The 18,804-nt window shown below is 35.4% G+C and overlaps 4 protein-coding genes across 12 annotated transcripts in view; 3 read left to right on the top strand and 1 right to left on the bottom strand.

The window, feature by feature from the left end:
* Positions 1-721: 721 nt before the first annotated feature.
* caspa (caspase a) lies at positions 722-5,672 on the top strand. 2 transcript variants are annotated; one of them, XM_079625888.1, is made up of 8 exons: positions 722-1,102; positions 2,227-2,268; positions 3,061-3,218; positions 3,438-3,614; positions 3,794-4,034; positions 4,158-4,259; positions 4,543-4,652; positions 4,773-5,672. In XM_079625888.1, the coding sequence occupies exons 1-8, from the start codon at positions 835-837 to the stop codon at positions 4,878-4,880; spliced, it is 1,206 nt and encodes a 401-aa protein (XP_079482014.1). In that variant the 5' UTR covers positions 722-834; the 3' UTR covers positions 4,881-5,672. The 2 variants fall into 2 exon arrangements, with proteins under 2 accessions (XP_079482014.1, XP_079482013.1); XM_079625887.1 differs by having other exon boundaries at positions 730-1,102; positions 2,224-2,268.
* A 748-nt stretch (positions 5,673-6,420) lies between these two features.
* LOC307005586 (sodium channel regulatory subunit beta-1) lies at positions 6,421-11,170 on the bottom strand. 2 transcript variants are annotated; one of them, XM_079625896.1, is made up of 6 exons: positions 10,748-11,153; positions 10,396-10,562; positions 9,880-10,117; positions 9,635-9,794; positions 8,752-8,808; positions 6,421-6,638 (listed from the first exon to the last, which is right to left on the bottom strand). In XM_079625896.1, exons 1-5 carry the CDS (start codon positions 10,797-10,799, stop codon positions 8,763-8,765), a joined length of 663 nt encoding a protein of 220 aa, XP_079482022.1. In that variant the 5' UTR covers positions 10,800-11,153; the 3' UTR covers positions 6,421-6,638; positions 8,752-8,762. The 2 variants fall into 2 exon arrangements, with proteins under 2 accessions (XP_079482022.1, XP_079482021.1); XM_079625895.1 differs by lacking the exon at positions 6,421-6,638 and having other exon boundaries at positions 8,349-8,808; positions 10,748-11,170.
* pycard (PYD and CARD domain containing) lies at positions 6,573-8,468 on the top strand. 2 transcript variants are annotated; one of them, XM_079625898.1, is made up of 3 exons: positions 6,573-6,940; positions 7,573-7,614; positions 7,816-8,468. In XM_079625898.1, the coding sequence occupies exons 1-3, from the start codon at positions 6,670-6,672 to the stop codon at positions 8,079-8,081; spliced, it is 579 nt and encodes a 192-aa protein (XP_079482024.1). In that variant the 5' UTR covers positions 6,573-6,669; the 3' UTR covers positions 8,082-8,468. The 2 variants fall into 2 exon arrangements, with proteins under 2 accessions (XP_079482024.1, XP_079482023.1); XM_079625897.1 differs by having other exon boundaries at positions 6,633-6,940; positions 7,570-7,614.
* Positions 11,171-14,194: 3,024 nt separating the features above from the next.
* The window catches only part of gramd1a (GRAM domain containing 1A), a 33,664-nt gene continuing 29,054 nt past the window's right edge, over positions 14,195-18,804 (top strand). For 2 of the 6 annotated variants that reach the window (XM_079625867.1, XM_079625866.1), the window contains exons 1-2: positions 14,195-14,534; positions 15,167-15,281. Coding sequence is in view for 4 of the 6 variants with exons in the window: in XM_079625869.1 (XP_079481995.1) it covers positions 16,519-16,628 (110 nt within the window). In the remaining 2 variants the exon portion in view is untranslated. Of the gene's footprint in view, positions 14,535-15,166; positions 15,282-15,914; positions 16,629-18,804 lie in introns of those variants that run through there. The other 4 variants (XM_079625869.1, XM_079625868.1, XM_079625871.1 and 1 more) reach the window with 3 other exon arrangements.

Below are 18,804 nucleotides of genomic sequence, written 5' to 3'. Positions count from 1 at the left end.
TATCAGTACTGTATACCTATAAGTTCACTTGTAGTATAGTTGCAGTACGAACGAGAACTTAGTTGTAAACTAGTTGTGTACTCAAAGTTTAGTAAGTATACTCAAAATTATATTTAAATACTCTAAAAAGTGGGCTGATTTAGTCCAGAGTAGTATTGAAACAGTACACTTACAAGTAGCTATTCTAGTACATTGATATTAGTATGTAGGTAGCCTATATTTACACTAGCCTATACACACTTTATTTTAAGGGTTCACTGTTACAGTGTAATTATATATTTAAGTACTGAGTAATAATAATAATTAACTACATACGATCAGGATTAGGAATAGGGGTTGGTTTAGTGTTAGTTGCATGTAGCCTAATTATGCATCATTTATAGTTATTACTACAGTAACGTGTAACAAGGACACTGTAAAATAAAGTGTTAGCAGGTATAGGCTACTTACTACATAAACTATACATAAAATATGCTTGAACTTTACTTAAGTATAGCCTACTTAATAAAATAAACTTGAAGTAGGCTACGCTATAGGCTACTTTTTTTCGTAAGGGGACTTCGTGCATGCATGTAAGTAATTTTCATTGTTTCACTGAATCATCTTTCTATTTTTTGGATCATGAAAAAACAGAATGAGATGCAGGTGCTGCTTCAGTTTAACAGCAAGCTACAGCATGCATTACACACTTCTACAAAACATACTCTCTTGTTGCTACCCCAGTATTTACAAGAAAGTGGTTATGAAATGAGGAAGGGAATGTTGTAGGTAGGCTATATATCAGGCTGAAGGTCTACAGACACACATCTCGGCTCAAAAGTCGGCTGAGGAACCATGGCGCAAAATATTAAGCAACACCTGCAGGATACTTTTGAAGATCTGGGGGAGGAAAACCTAAGAAAGTTTAAAATCAAATTGCGCGATCGGACGGAAGAACCGCGTGTACGACAAGCTACTATCGAAAAAATTAAAGACGCTTTTGATCTCGCCGATGTAATGGTGAACACTTTCGCATCAGACGCTGTTCCTGTAACACTCGAAGTTTTAAAGGCTATTAAAGCTAATAACCTGGCAGAGGAGCTCAGAAAGAACACGGGAGACGGTAGGCAAACTGTTATGGAAGAAAGCAAATAACGTTAGTCTTAGGCTATCCTATAGCCTACTAAACCGGTTTTCCTTCATGTTAGTGAAGAAACTGCCTAAATCTTAACAAACCACAAATTAGGAGAAGAGTGCAGGTTTACCGAAGTTATGTATTAGGCCTATGAATTTTTAATAATTGCCTATAAATAGTTAAAGCTAAAAAAAAAAATTTTTAAATTTAAAAATAGAAAAGCTAAAACCATTTCTTCAGAATGTAGAACCGGCTCCATTTAAATGTGAAACCGAAAGGATCTCTCTGTCTCTCTCTCTCTCTCTCTCTCTCTCTCTCTCTCTTGTTGTTGTTGTTGCAAATAATTGTTCCCCAAAAGTAGCCTACTAAAAAATTCGTTAAGAATTTAGAATCAAAAGCAGGATCCTTACATTATTTACAAGTCCTATTTCTAATTCTAGACTAGAACTCAATTTTAATTTCAATTTCCTCAGTGTAACGCCCATTAAACACTTGATTAGCCTTCAATATTTTGAAGAGGAGAAAAGTAAGGACGGGGAGCTTTCTGACCCCACCAGCTACCCTGGAAATCCTGATATCCTGCTATCCTGGAAATCCAGACTGCAAAGTTATTACCACTTTCAAGACCCAGAAAGGTAGTAAAGACAATGGTAAAATAGTCCATGCATGTGACTACAGTGGTTAAACCTTAATGTTATAAAGCGACGAGAATACTTTTTGTGCGTAAAAACAAACAAAATGAACGACTTTATTTCTTTGTTTCTTTTCCGTGTCAGTCTGTGATCGTGTTCACGTTGTAAACAGCATTGGCTGTCACAACGTCAGACATGGAAGAGAAGAATAGTCCATGTAACTTCACGTTGAACCACTGTTTACATGGACTATTTTAATGATGTCTTTACTACCTTGGGCCTTGAAAGTGGTAATAACCTATATGGGGTCAGAAAGCTCTCGGATTTCATAAAAAAATATCTTAGTTTGTGTCCCGAATATGAACAAAGATCGTATGGGTTTGGAACGACGTGGAAGTAATTAAGTAGGCTAAGTAATTAAAGACAAAATTTAATTTTTTGTGTGAACTAACCCTATAACCTCCTCTTGTTTTTCAGTAGCTCCAGTTGTTCCTCAACCAGGCCCGAAGGCTCCATCTGATGGTGAGTACGTCTAGGTTGGTAAGGTGGGTTTTAAATCTCTTCACTCTTTGGTAGGGGTGTAACAATATATCGTGTCACAATATATCGCAATGCAAAAATGCTACAATATGTATCATGGATAGTAACAATAAGTATTGTGTATAGTAAATTACTGTGTGAGAAGAAATTCAAGTTGACAGAGTTTAGTGTCAGTACTACATTACATTAAACTACTGTACATAATATTGAATATAATGTTTAATAATGCAATGGGGGGATATTTGTGGGTCCTGATAATGCCAAATGTCTTATGTTACCAGTAAAAAGTCAATCTAGCCAGTGACAGAGTGTAAGCATGTTCGTCTAAAATAATTCTGTATTTTCAGCTTCAGAATCATCTAAATTATTTCTCTGGTGTCACCATTGTCCTGTGCATTGGGTTAAAAGCACCAAATCCAAGCCTATTCATTTCCACCCCCAATGTAATACCAAATTTAGCATTATAATCAACAGTAATTTTTTTGTTAACCTTTTACCATGTGTCTTGGAGTATCGCAATAATACCGTATCCTGAGTTCAGTTTCGTGATATGTATCGAATCGTGACATGATGGTGTCGTTACACCCCTGCTCTTTGGTGAAGAAAATGAGTGTGTTCATTTAACCGAATAAAAATATCACAATACACTCAAAACTTCTGAGCATACAGAGACTTGTAATCTCAGGTTTCAGGTTGGAATGTCAAAACATAGGGGTGAAAAATATGTCAGAATATGATGAATGATGTGCTCATGAGCTGTGTTGTGTTTTCTAGGCTTAACAGTGTCTCGGCCACGTGTGGATGATGACGCGAGATCAGGTCAGGGTCTGAAGGTTGAGCTTCCTCAGTCAGATGATTGGCAGAGAGAATTACAGGTTACTCCGTGCAGCCAACCATTTAAAAGCAATATACTTGAAAAAAAGGGACAAGAGGCAAGTATTAAACAAGTATTAATCTATTCATAAAACATTAGCAGGAAAAAGTAAAATAGTTCAATTTAGTCAAAGTAATAAAACGCCTACACATCAGTAGTCTTTCTAGTGATACAACGCTAATGTTACTATAGCATGATAGTTGCTCTAGATTGCCATTGTATTAGTTGTGGATTGTGGTTAAATTCTGCATTAAAATCTCTTGGTTGTTTTTCTTAGATTTATGAAGTAAAAGACAAGTTAGCAAGAACACGCCTTGCCTTGCTTATCAACAACAGGGATTTTGATGATAAGGACATGACCAGGAGAGGGGCAGAGAGAGATGAAGAGAACATGGAATGGCTGTTAAAGGAGCTGGATTATCAAGTCGTCAAGTACACCAATGTCAATGCAGAGGTGCATACGAAAAACTGTCATTTAAAGTCATATCTTATGAAATTATAGTTGTTTATAGGCTTGTAGAGAAAATGATCCAGATGGAACATTTAGCTTTTTATTGAAAGCCTTGAACTTAAGCTAATATGTTTTTCTAATTGTGCTCTTGATTTATTTAATGGAGTTTATTTGTTGGGCAGGAAATGAAGAGAGCAGTAAAGAACTTTGCAGAACTTAAGGAACATGCAAGTTCAGACAGCACCTTTGTGGTTATAATGTCCCACGGAAAGAGGGATGGCATTTTGGGTGTCCAATATCATAAAACAGACAACCCCTCTGATATTTTCCCTGTTGATGATATCTACCGTCATCTGAACTCTGCGAATTGTCCAGCTCTGCGTAATAAACCGAAGGTTATTCTTATCCAAGCCTGCAGGGGAGGTATGAAAATGACTAAAAATACAATTGTTCATTGTTGAATTCTCAGGACATCATTGTATAGTATTATCTCGACCATTGATTGTAATCCTATTTGAAGAAGGCTAACACCAAATTTCTGTTCAGTTGAGCATGGGCGCGTGTGGGTGAGCGACGGTGAGGAAATAGAGGGCGATGACTTTGCGCACAAGGAGAAAGACTTCATTTGTCTGATGTCCTGTACCCCGGGTAAAGTGCTTTTTGGCAGAACGTTTTCTTTAAAATTGAGTCATGATGAACCCTACGGTTCTATGTAAAACCACATGGACCCCTATATAAAACACTTTTTGCTAAGAGTGTAGAATTAGAGAGTATGATTGAAAAATGATTTTATATAAAATAGCATTTGTATTCAACTGAACTTTATTTATTACCATTTGAAGATGTTTCTCAGTGTAAAACCACACAATATCCATCTCATTATTGAGGAAAGTGAAAGATCCTAACTCAACTAATGCATCTTTTTCTACAGAAACCAAATCTTACAGGCATGTGCAGAATGGAACTTTTTATGTCCAATACTTAGTGGATGTGTTTACGAAATATGCACACGAGGATCACATTGAGGATTTATTCAGGAAGGTAAATCGAATGCTTCTGCAAGAGCAACTTGTGTGAATTATCCTTTGAAAAGGTCGAAAATATTTTTTCTGTGTGTACATTGCCATTCAAACGTTTGTTTATTATGTTCTTCTTTTACAGGTTATTAGTCGGTTCGACAGCTCAGATATGGCCGGGAGGTACAGGCAAATGGCATGTAAAGACAGAGCATCGCTGGCAAAGTGGTTCTACCTGTTCCCTGGACTCTGATTGTACATGCATTTCTCTCCTCGTCTGTGAATTCTGTAGACCCTCATGTCTTGTGCATTTGCATCTCCAGCAAATCCTAAAAAGTCTTTCCAGATGTCTGAAAAAAATTGTTCTTTCAAAACAAGAAAATGCCTTTATTAAACAACTTTTTTAATAATTGGCCTATAAATAGTTGGAAAGCTAAAACCATTTCTTCAGAATGTAGAACCGGCTCCATTTAAAAGTGTAACCGGCTCCATTTAAAAGTGTAACCGGCTCCATTTAAAAGTGTAACCGAAAGATGCAGATCTCTCTCTCTCTCTCTCTCTCTCTCTCTCTCTCTCTCTCTCTCTCTCTCTCTCTCTCTCTCTCTCTCTCTCTCTCTCTCTCTCTCTATCTCTCTGTGTGTGTAATGTCTTATGTTACCAGTAAAAAGTGGCCTACATTATTTTAAATATATAGTTAGTGACAGAGTGCAAGCATGTTCGTCTAAAATAATTCTGTATTTTCAGCCTTAGAATCATTAATCTGGTGTCACCATTGTCCTGTGCATTGGGTTAAAAGCACCAAATCCAAGCCTATTCATTTCCACCCCCAATGTAATACCAAATATAGCATTTTAATCAACAGTTTTTTTTTTGTTTACCTTTTACCATATGTCTTGGAGTATCGCTATAATACCGTATCCTGAGTTCAGTTTCGTGATATGTATCGAATCGTGACATGATGGTATCGTTACACCCCTGCTCTTTGGTGAAGAAAATGAGTGTGTTCATTTAACCTAATAAAAATATCACAATACATTATTCACTCAAAACTTCTGAGCATATACTTTTACAAAGGAATTGACTTAAATGGTTTAGCTGCATTTCCTCTGAAGAGACAATCTGTTCTGATACTGTTCTGATAACACTTTCACACATATTTTGTTAATAAAGGTAACCTACTCTATCATATTTGAAAAGAAAATTTCTACGGCCCTTGAATTATCAACATGATCAAAACCTTGCTGAAAAACCTGTTTTACAGAATCACATGCTTCTATCCTCTGATTGATAGTTTATACTTGTTTAGCAAGTAAAATACCTTTTAGTCTAATTCTAAAAACATCCTCCTTTAGTTTGTGGCACATGTGTCCTTTTGCAAAATCTTTACTGATTTTTAAACATAAGATTAACTTAAACAAAACAAAATAAACAGACATTTCGGTTAGGTTACATAGGCTATCACTTTTTAGAAAAAAATCATGTTAAATAGGCCTAGTGAGTATCAAATATGATCAGGAATATTTACACAGTTGAGACAAATGAGATGCACTGTAAAATAAATGGTTTTTGCTAATGTTATATTTATATCAGCTAGCTATAGCCTAATGTAATTGCATTAAAATAAGGATAGCAGGATAACACTTTTTAAAAAAAAAGAGTTTTTAGACATTGCAGTAGTACCTTGGAAACCAGTTTAGTTACAAAGTACTTTTTGAATCATTGAATCATCTATTTGACTATCTATTTTTTGGATTATGAAATATGCAGAATGGGAAAGGAGATGCAGGTGCCTTCTCTGAGGTACAATTTATTGCATTATTACAAAATTAAATATCATACCAACGTAGATAAAACACTCTCGTGTAGCCCAGTATTTACAAGAAAGTGGTTGTGAAATGAGGAAGAAAATGTTCAATGTACATATCAGGCAGAAAGTCTAAAGACACACCTTCATCTCGGCTCAAAACAGGACAGGTCTCTTTCATCGGTTCATCCTCCGTCTGTCAAAATCCTGTAGAAGAGCAACGAAACTTTGAGGAACCATGTCGAAGACCATTAAGGAACACCTGCAGGATACTTTTGAGGATCTGGGGGAGGATAAGCTAAGAAGGTTTAAAATCAAGTTGCGCGATCGGACGGAAGAACCGCGTGTACGACAAGCTACAATCGACAAAATTAAAGACCATCTAGATCTCGCCGATGTAATGGTGAACACTTTCGCATCGACAGACGCTGTTCCTGTAACACTCGAAGTGTTACAGGCTATTAAAGAAAATAACCTGGCAGAGGAGCTCAGAAAGAACACAGGATACAGTAAGTTAACTATTCGATAGACAAAGTAGCCAAGGCCGAAGCTCTTTATTTTAATTATTTTATTTTTCTTGGTGAAGAAACTGCCTGAAACATAAACACAAAATAGGGGAAGAGTGCACTTTTTCCAAGATTTAATAATTATAAGTAGCCTAGTTGGAAACCTAACCATTTTTTTCTTCAGAATTTAGAACCGGTTCCATTACAAAACGGAAAGGATTTTCTTGCTAATTGCAGTTATTTATTTATTCTTTTTTTTTTGTGTGTGCAAATAATTGTTCCCCAAAAGTAGGCTACTAATTCGTTAAGAAAAGACGCAGAATCGAAAGGAAAATTCGTTGAATTATTTACGATTCCTATTTCAATCGTAAACTACTCTAGACTTGAACTTAATTTTACTTTCCGTTTCCTTCGTGTAGCCTAACGCCCATTAAACACTTGATTGCAATGTTTTGAAGAAGAGAATGGTAATCTTAAGAACTGGGAAAGGGTTAGGCTATATAATCGGTAATAATAAGCTGAATTCTTCATTAATATCCCAATTAATGTATAGTTTGTTGTGCACACTGAGGTTGAATGTGAAACGTGAGGATTTGCAGCAAGAGAATCACTAACTTCCTCTTGTTTTTCAGCAGCTCCAGTTGCTCCTCAACCAGGCCCGATGGCTCCACCTGATGGTGAGTAAGTCTATAGGTTGGTAAGGTAGGTTTTAAATCTCTTCACTCTTTGGTGAAGACAATGACGGTGTTTATTTATAACCTAATAAACCTAAGTGCTTTCATAACTTCATAATATGACCAAATAAAAAATATTAATATGAACTACATCATCAGTATCCTCACAATCTGACCACATGCACGTTTACATCTCTTTCATAGGGGAACATTTCATCGATAGGAATTTTACAGAGCTGATAAAACGAGCTCATAATGTGGACTCCATCCTAGATGAACTTTATCAGAAGAAAGTCATCTCAGACGAGGATTACAGTGCCATTCGTGCTGAGAAAATCCCACAAACGAAGATGAGAGAGTTAATAACGGGTCCAATTAGATCTGCTGGCACTAAAGGGAAAGATCATTTATATGAAGCTCTCAAGAAGTCAAATGTCTTACTAATTGAAGAGCTTGAGGCTCAGAGATAATGAAATTATTACATTTGATTTTTTACTTTACTTTTTGTCTCCTTTGCTATAAAGGCTATGGGATAGCTACATAGTATATGGAAAACAAGGAACTTCCAAATCACAATAATAGCAAACAAACTCAAATTAAAATTGTCATTGTTTTAGGCTTTTTATCACATAGTGATATGTGAATATAGTGAATGTTGTTTCCTCTGCTTTTTTTTTTATTTTTATTTTTATGTATAAGCAGACAACCTGTCACAAAATCAGGTCCAAAATCTTGCATGTAACAAAACCATTACATCTTTATTGATGATTATAACACTTGTATAATGTCTTGAAAAAATTGTCTTCGATTACTTATCTTTTTATCACCAGTCAATAAACAACCAAGTCAAGAAACCAGATGTTTGATTCTTTTCTACAAACCCTTTTAATTTCTTCAGAAGTCTGTTTATTCTGACTCTTTATATTCCTGATTCAACTTTGCATAATGTCTGGTTGATACAATTGTTGTACCTGATTTATTACCATGGTCTATTAAACATTCTGCATTCTGCTTTACCGTAGTCAAAGCAATGCTAATGTCCCTAGAAATACACAGAGGTTTATAACAATATAGATCTATGTTATAGCATTAATGTAGTGAACCTGTGTCTAATAACTGAAAATTAATAAGCCTACTAACCAAAACTGTAGTTATTCCAAATACACACCATCACAAGGGTCCTTCGAGTCAATAAATCTGTGAAAAAGGTACATTTTGAATCAGAAAGGTATGAATATCTTCATACACTGTCAGTTAAAAGTTTGGAATAATTTTTAATGTTTTAAAAAGAAGTCTCTTCTGCTCACCAAGGTTGAGTGTTTGATAAAAATACAGCAATAACAGTAGCATTGTGAGCCATATTACATTTTTAAATAAATGTTTTATATTTTAATATATAATTTATTCCTGTGATGCCAAAGCTGATTTTTCAGAATCATTACTCCAGTCTTCAGTTCACATGATCATTCCAATATGCTGATTTAGTGCTCAATTATTATCAATTCTTATTAGAAAGTTTTTTTTTTAAATAGACATCTTTTATAAGATGATATTATTTACTGACACTTGAATAAATTGACTGTGTTCTTTCTTTAAAATAAAACAAAACGTTAATATTTAGGCTACCCTAAACTTTTAATGGTAGCGTATATCACAGTTTCCACAACAATATTAAGCAGCATTAAACTGTTTTCAACATTGATAACAAGAAATGTTTCTTGAGCAGCAAATCAGCATATTAGAATGATCGCTGAAGAATCATGTGACACTGAAGACTGGAGTAATGAAACTGAAAATTCAGCTTTGCATCACAGGAATAAATTACATTTTAAAATATATTAACAAAAAACATTCATTTTAAATTGTAATAATATTTCACAATATTACTGTTACTTATATCAAACAAATGCAGCCTTGGAGAGCATAAGAGCATAACATTAAAACGTCTATTCCAAACTTTTGACTGCCAGTGTATATGGCAATAAACTGTAATAAACTGCTGCAAAAAAAAAGTAAACCTTACTTGTTTTGAGAGCGTGCAGCCTTTCTGGCCTCTCGAGCTTCGTTCTCAGCGTATATCTTCTTATAACAGTAAATCAGCACACCAATCATCCACAACTGCAGGACTACGATCATCACGTACATCATGATCTCAGAGATTACAGTCGTCAGCTCGGGGTTGGCTGGGGGAGCAACAAATTCACATATTCAAATTACTAGTTGAAAAGCAAATTTGTCACCCGTGAGTGGGATTTGAATGAGTCTCACCTGTTTCCACAACTGTGAGTTCCACCTCTTTGTTTATTATCACTTGCTCCTCATTCAAAGAAAGGTACAGCGTTCGGTGGAAAGTGCAGCGGTAAGTCCCAGTGTCATTATATGTGACATTGTGAATGAAGATGGTACCGATTTGCACATCCTTTGTCCACATAGTCCCTTGCCACTCCAATCTTCCCTCAAAGTTTTCATGAAGAATAATGGGGAAAGGATATTCATACTGGAAAATCTGATTGGGACAGAGATATTACTAAAACCAGATGTAAAGATTTAAACGTGTCTTTAAAGATTTTCAGTTAATTTAACTGTTTATTTACTAATTAGTGTTCTATTGTATATGCTTTGCTGTAAACTCTTGCTGTAAACTTTTTCTGTAAAAATAAAGGTGCATATGGCATTGATGGAACTTTTCCATTAAACAGAAGGTTCTTGTTAGTGGTTCTTCAGATTATTACTGAACCTGACAACAGGCATTCTGGTCCATATAATCTCTGTAGTACTACTAACTTGGATAAACTCCTCAGCTCCAGCTGGTTTGAAGTGCCACTCCACAATAGCAGAACCTGGCACTTCTGCTCTTCTTTTGCAAGAAACGCAACCCAACAGAAAGCTTTCTCCAGCCACAGCCTCTGTCATGGAATCCACTTCAGCACATGCAGTTTGGCCCTGCGGCACTAAAATTAGGGATGTTATTATTAATGCAGCCTAATAAACTATTACAAATATAGGCTGCTAACATCTGATGACTCTGTACTATTATGTTAATGATCAACTTTAATAATTATCCTGATTTGTATAATGACCTCTAAATAATTGTATCGTTTTATATAATTTCACACTTGCATGTTTTATAACTTACCTTGAATAAACAAGACGCAGAGAGCCACAAATGAAATCATTCCCAGTGACATTTTCTCAGTTCACACAGCTGTAACCGAAGCATTAATAAATCGCTTCCTTCGAATCGCTTCCTTGTCCCAGGTTTCTCGTTTCTTCTTTATCACAGTTTCTTAAACATTACTGGGGTCTCAACATCCTTATTTCCTCTCATTTTAACTCAAACTCTTCTGTTGTTTATCCTAAAATTAAATTAAAACAATTTTTCAGCCTTCAAATTATTTCAAGAAAGAGTTTAAAGCTTTAAAATTATATCACGTCTCACTAAAAAACAGATCGTGTCTTGCAGCAAACTTTGACGTTTAAGAGAGCTAAGTATAGACCGTGTGAATCCTTGTGCTTGCAACTCAACACGGAATTTGAGACGTGAGATTCGGACAAGCGCGAGCGCGAGCGGCGTCCAGTTGCTATCACCCAATCACCACGTGGGCGTGGCATGCCGTTTTAACATTTAGTCCCTTGAACTATTTTCTATTTAATGTTTCTACTTAAATTTGAATACTAGTAGCAAATAATCCAATAGAACTTATTCAGTTTCATTGGTTTTATTGTTATTGGTAATACATTGCATTGAATTATGAATCACTGCGGTTCAGATATAAAAAAATCACTTCGAATGTATTCCAATATATACTGGTATTAGTTTGTATTTATTAGATAGTAGGCTACTTATAAGACACTAATACAGTATAGCCTATATCTTGTTTTTTTTACTAAAAGGTATAAGCAATGGTTTTCAGAAACCATTCACCAACCATTCACATCCTGAAAATCAATAAGAGAAGTGGTCTAAATAATAAAAAATGTAAATATATTTTTTCGTGGAAGTCTCTGGATCAAAAAATTTTCAACCAATCATTTCATTTGGTCCGAATGCAATGATGCAATGCCCTACCCGCTTGTCAACATGTATTCCTATATCTCCGCGCAGACATTACACTTCATCAGCGTGTTTCAAAAGTTGTAGACAGACAGTCAATGAGTGCCGCAAACAAACAGCAGCCACCTTTAACAGTTCCTCCTGATCCAAAACAACGAGCTTATGCTGCGTTCATGCCATGTCGTAACCGTGATTACGAGATGACAAACTGTGATGTTCTATACCCGGAGCAGTTCACATCCTGAACTCGGAATTAGTTCTGGCCCGAAGAGTGACCTCTGACCCAACGCCTGACATATTGACGAACGCGGAAGAAAAGATAGAGCAAAGCAAAACACCGGTCAAGAAATAGAAGTCTTAAACGAGAATTTTTTAAGAGAAATGTTGGAGGACCTTGAGTTTGTTTGAAGCGTGAGAGGCATCTATATACTACCCTCACCTAAGCTTACGCTACTACATCCTATGTCAAATGTCGGGTCAGAGGTCACTCTTCCGCCGGAACTAGACTTGTGCACGTCCATTACCGGAAGCCAGTGATTATAGTTTATAAAGTTATATAGGGTTTTTCTTACAAAAATGTATCGCTTCGCTTCAGAAGGCCTTTATTAACCCCCTGGAGCCGTATGGATTACTTTTATGATGGATGGATGCGCTTTTTTGGACTTCAAAATCTCAGGCTCTACTCACTCCCATTATAAACCTTGGAAGAATCAGGATATTTTTGTATAACTGATTGTGTTTGGCTGTAATAAGAAACTCTTATACGATGGCTTGAGGGTGAGTAAATATGGGATTTTTGGGTGTATCCCTTAAAGGGTTAGTTTTTTAATGTATAAGCAGACAACCTGTCAAAAATGAAAATAATGTCATTAATGACTCACCCTCATGTCGTTCTAAGCCCGTAAGACCTCCGTTCATCTTCGGAACACAGTTTAAGATATTTTAGATTTAGTCCGAGAGATTTCTGTCCCTCCATTGAAGCTGTATATACAGTATACTGTCCATGTCCATAAAGGTAATATAAACATCATCAAAGTAGTATGTGTTGAGTTGGCTTGCCACATTAAATCAGCACACAGGTCTGTTTGTTTGTTTTTTATAGAATTTTTTTTTCAGAAATCACCTTTATATTTTCAGTTAGACCTAAGGAATGAACATGATATATACAAAATAAACTAGTTGTAGTAGTTATGTTGTAGCTTAATGAGACATAAGGGACCATAAACCAGTAGGACATTAATGAGACCTCTGATCCTTTTGGGTTGTTGTGGTTAGTAGTGCTCGTGAAAATGAATAAACATATAGGCTATGTAGTGTGGAAACTGATTATAATAAGCCTATATCTCCTCTCATATAAAATCTCCATTCTAAATTGTGCTAGGAAAACATTTGCATATAGCCTACTCCTCTTTTGTTAGACAGCTGCAGATGTATACACCACTATCACAACGTTCCACAAACTTGTTTATTATAACAGCTTTCCTGTGAAATTATAATAAAACATTTATTAAGTAGAAGTGTCAACAGCCAAATGTACATATAGCTTTTTTAGCATTTTGCGAAATGCAGTGATGTCACAAGGACACACAAGAGAGTCGACACGACATGCAAAAGAGTTCTGCTTGAATTTCCGCAGAATTTTACTGACAAATAAGTAAACAACAATGGAGGCCTTTTGAAAGATGCTGAAGTCTATTCTATAAAAGGAGAGCTGTAAAGATTTACAAGCAGCAATAGCTCTCCATGAGGAAATGTTGATATATTTATTACCTAATACATACAGTAGCCTACCTGTCCAAAGTTTGGAAACATTACAATATTTTAATGTTTTTGAAAGAAGTCCATTCACCAAGGTTGCATTTATTTAATCGAAGTATTATTACAAATTAAACAGTTTCTATTTGAGTATATATTTAAAAAAATGTAATAATGTATATTCATGTGATGGCAAAGCTGAATTTTCAGTCTTCTGTCACATGTCCCTTAGAAATCATTCTAATATGCTAATTTGCTCCTCCTAAAGTTTAGCTGCTATATGCTGTGTTCATGTGAATTGGCAGCTTCATGGTTTATCACACAACTCGCCTATTTTCTTGTCATGACACTGATGCTCAGTATCAGTTCACTAAGTCTGGAGCACAGGGCCATTTCACTGGAGAGCAAGGTTAACAAAATGGAAAATAATATAAAATAATAATGTTTTATCACACATCTCCCCTGTTTTCTTGTCATGGCACTGATGCTCAGTGTCAGTTTACTTAGTCTGGAGCACAGGGCCATTTCACTGGAGAGCAAGGTTAACAAAATCCTCCCTAATGGAAAATAATTCCACTATCTATCTCGAATATCTAATTTTTTTTTTTTTACTTGTTCTAACATAAAATGTCTAATAAATAGGCTAAATCACAAAAATATAGAATTCCTTTTTTTTTTTTTTTTTTTTTTTTTTTTTTGTCAAACCATTGTCCTTCAGATCTGGTAAGTGTGTTGAGGTAAAATATTTACTGACATGTCATGTCATGTCAGATTGCGTCAGAGGTTTACTGAGTAACTGACAAACTACGGAGTGAAGGTTGTTTTGGTCCCCCGCGCGTAAAGCGCACCCTCCCCAAACACACACAACCACAGGCATAAGCAAAGCGTGCCGCTTGATTTCCTTACCGACTCCCACGAGCAGGTGAACGCTTATATTTAGCACCGCTCGAGTTTCCAGATACCCATTCAATGCCAGCAGACGTACAGCAACAACATAACCCTACGGAATCTCTCCTCTACGCCAACACAACTCATAAAACCAGACGACTCACTGGCACGAGTCACGAGCAGGTCACGAGCAAGTGTTGAAACCCAGTCAAAATCGAATTAAGAGGTGAGTCAAGGTTATTTCATATTTGATAAACGAAACGTTCCCGCGGAAACCCTATTAGCAGAAAAAGCTGAAGACACTGGAACATATAGCCTAACTGTTAACATGTCTACATCAAATAATCTATAGCCTAAAGCTTTCAGCATTTATGACACGTAAATATAAACAGTTAGGCCATTTAACTTGCAGCTTTAGCCTACTGTAAAATCTAGGAAGGTTCAAGTACACAGTTCAGGAGAAGGATTTGTTTTTATAGCATACTATTTTATTTTAACAATATAGCCTATATTCAGGTAAGGTTTTACTATGGGATGGGCCGTTACCAAGTCCGAGTCGACTTAATAATAGGCTAGCTATAGTCATAATAATAAAGTGTCTGTGTTTTTCTTCAGTCCCTTTCAAGCAAGGTGAACCTACACTGTAAAAATAAATATATATGACCAATAAGTTATGACAACATGTGTTTTTACATTTCTTTAACTCTTCAAAATAAGTTAAGCAATTTTTTACCTTTTTATAAGTTAGCAAGTCAGTTTATCAAGTAGGCTAAATCAGTGTAGAATAAGTTGAAATTACATACCAAGTTGATTGTAGCCTACTTAAAAATGTAATTTATTTTTTGTTTTTGTTTACAGTGTATTCTTTGCGAGAAACTTGCTGAAAGGGCAAGGTACTATCAATTCCACACTCATCTCTCATTAATCGACTCCAGAATAATGATTGTTAAAAGACTTAAAACAAGCATTCAAGGTAAGCGAATTTTTCATACTTCACTCTTTTAAAATTCCTACTATATTGTTACCAATCTAACTGTTCAAACTATCATGGTTGGACTCCCATATTATTATGGTATTGCATTCCTCTTTTTTTTTTATAGTTTAGGTTAAACGCGATACACTTAATGTCCTGAAGAGGGCGCAATAAGCAAATAAATCATGTCAGCCTGGAAAAGATTAGTGGAGTAGAAATCAAATTTAACATCAATGACAAATACTCATTTGATTAAATTAACTATAGTATAGACATGTCTAATATGTATCTTAATTAGCATATATGTTTATTCAAGCCTATATATTTCATTGGATTTTTGATGAATTGTCATGAACATGGTTACTTCTATTTCTCTTAATAAGGCGCTGGTAATATGAACCGTCGTATATATTTTTGACAACTAAAGCTATTTAAAATTAATTATTTATGTACTGGCCTGTTAGTGAATAAAGCCAAAACACCCGTTACTTTTTGTCTGCGCACGCTGAAGAGCCTTTTGATGGACTCTCTCTCGAATATACCATTAAATAAACCGGGCGGGGGTGTGTATGTAATTAAGTATAATTTTCATTCATTATTGTCTTCCGCTTTATGCCGTTTTAATATCGACGATGTTCATATTGATGATTCTCATCATGTGAGTTCAAACTTTAATTTTCTTAAGTCACAGAGCGTCATTGTACACATCTTGGCGTTTGAATATACCCCTGTCAAAATTTTGCCCGTCGCATTGGAAACTGTTCTCTATCTTACTATCTCTTCGCGTAGCATTTAAACTTAGGGGAAGTTCGTATACTTATGTATTAGATACGTAGTTTAAAGGGGCATTTTTTTAATAGACCAAACTATGAGATCACCACCTAGTCCTGTGACTAGGATTTTGGAATGGCGGAAAGGCGATTTAACGGATAAGAAAAAGTAAACAGAGGACCGTTTTCTCTCCCACCGGTATCATTAGCATGCTAGCCAACTAGCAACTAGTATTCTCCCCAACTGTCTGTCTGAATAGTAGTCTACAGCTGACCGGTTCGTTAGCATTGCTAACGCCTATCATGGTTTGTTTACTGCAGTATGATTTGACATCTACGCATTTCAGCGTATGTAATGTTGACCCGAAGTAGTTCAACAGCAATACATAATTAGAAAACAGCTTAATCTGAAAACTGGCAGCGAAAGCTACTTTTTTGTTAGCTTGCCGATTAAATTAGGGGTGCTGATGTGTTCTTGCGAAAAAGTGGATTTTAACATCACCCCTCGTACTGTCGCCCGTCTGGTGTATGAGGCCGAACAGGAAAAAAACAATGGGGGTAATTCGTCCAATGGAAGGTAGGAATTATTGGTCTTATTATTATTATTAAGTTAGACTTACAATAACTTTACAATAAGGTTTAATTTGTTAACATTATTTAATGTATTAACTAACATGAATTAACCATAACCAATACATTTGTTACTGTATTTGTTAATCGGTGTCAATGTTAGTTAATAAATATCCAGCTGTTTGTTGTTCGTTCATGTTAGTTCACTGTGCATTAACTAATACAACATTAGATTTCCATAATGTATTAGTAAATGTTTAAATTGACATTATCAAAGATTAATCAAAGCTGTAGAAGTGCAGTTCATTATTAGTTCATGTTAACTAATGTAGTTAGTTAACGAATGAAAACTTATTGTAAAGTGTTACCGACTTATTTGCCTTTTATTAGGTTAAAAAAGTATCTGTCATTGATGTCCTTCATTTGACTATAATATAACTTTTTTTATGGCACTGTGGTGGTTTTTACACTTACTCAATGTGTAAGTGAAAGTGTTAATAGCTCTAGTTTGATTTGTTCAAACAAAACCTGGACATGATTTAGCTTGTTCAAACAGGAAAGTAAATAAAGTGGCAGATCTTGTCCCTGCCCTTGATAAATGGCTGTCAGTCTTGTTCTGAAGCCTATGATGAAACTCTTCTGTAAAGGTTTTCAGAGGAATTTGTATTAATCTCCCAATAACCGGGAAGTTCAACACAATTATTTTAAAGGTCAGGTTTCACAACTTCTGATTTCGTTATTTTGGTCAATCCCTTGGTGATGAGAATATGCTGCTACTGTTTTGGTTCACTTTTTTATTTTTAAAGTTTTTTTCTTTTGCGAATTGTTTGCTTCTTATGGTAATTTCTTTGAGTTCAGGAAGGCATCTTTACTCTGAAAAGAAAGTGAACAATAAAGAGGACACACTGTGCTGCTCTTGTATTGTTGTGGTTGATTTGTCTCAGCATGGCTCACCAGATTGTGGTACAAAGTGACAGGAAAAAAGACCTAGAGCTCTGTTTAAAAAAGTGCTTAGTTAGTTGTGGGAAACTTCTTCTCTGCCCACAGCAAAAAGACTATGTATGTGCATTGTGCATAAATGTTACAAGGTAAATCATGCAAAGCTGATAGTTAGGTGAGAAAAGAAAACATCTATTTACATGTGCCTAGCATGAACAACGTGTTGTCTTCCCTTTGAAGCAAGTTCACCAACATGATAAAATCCATTAATACAGTAATAGGTTAGCACTTAGCATCTGTTCAAAATTCACTGGGTATTTCATTATGTTTTGGATTAGGCGGTTGGAAGTTTTACACTCAAGATTAATCAAAGGCTACATAAGAAAACGAATCCGCAAACAGTGCAGGTTTTGGTTCACCTCTTCTTTGGATAAAGTCTGCAACCTTCATGTTAGCAGCCTAGTTAAATAGAGGTGTTTTTCAAAGTGTTCAGGTGGCAAATCATAAACAATCACAGAGCGATGATGGTTACATTGTACTGTAATCAACCAACGGTTACTCCACCCATGCATTAATAACCGCTTGCGTGTATTAAACACCACTTAGCCGGGTGTACAGGTTGTTGTTTTTGTTGTTGTATGATTTTATGTTTGTGTTCTTTTGGATCTCATTTAGAGGAGCTATACTATAAGAATATGGGAGAATATAGTCCAACAAGACCATTGACTTACACTTTGTCTGCTAAATCATGTGAAATGTGAATTTATTTAAAAAAAGTTTTTTATAATTGTGTGGAAATATATTAGGAATGCAATACCGTGACCATTTAAGAAACTACTGTTAAAAGTTTGGGGTCAGTAGGATTTAAAAAAGAAAATGAAATTTTATAGTTTAAATTTTTTTTAATTACTAAAGTTTTATGCAGCACATCTTCACACTATTTTTGAAGGATCATGTGACACTGAAGACTAGAGTAATTCCATCACAGGAATAAATCAGTCATTTTAAATTGTAATAATATTTCACAATATTACTGTTTTTTGTTGTTGTATTTCTTATTAAATAACCGCAGCCTTCGTGAGCATCAGAGATAACATCAAAAACATTTTAAAATTCTTACCGACTCCAAACGTTTGAATGGTATACAAAATACATTTTATTTATATTTCTTATGCATGTAGTTTTGAGTCTCTGAATCTCTTCAACATTTGGCCAAACTGTTAAAATAAAAACAGTGCCTTGCG

The sequence above is a fragment of the Phoxinus phoxinus genome (assembly GCF_949152265.1).
Source record: "Phoxinus phoxinus genome assembly, chromosome: 10".
In the NCBI taxonomy this organism is placed as follows: Eukaryota; Metazoa; Chordata; class Actinopteri; order Cypriniformes; family Leuciscidae; genus Phoxinus; species Phoxinus phoxinus.
The sequence above is the reverse complement of the archived record's forward strand: the minus strand, read 5'-3'. Positions and strand labels throughout refer to the sequence as shown.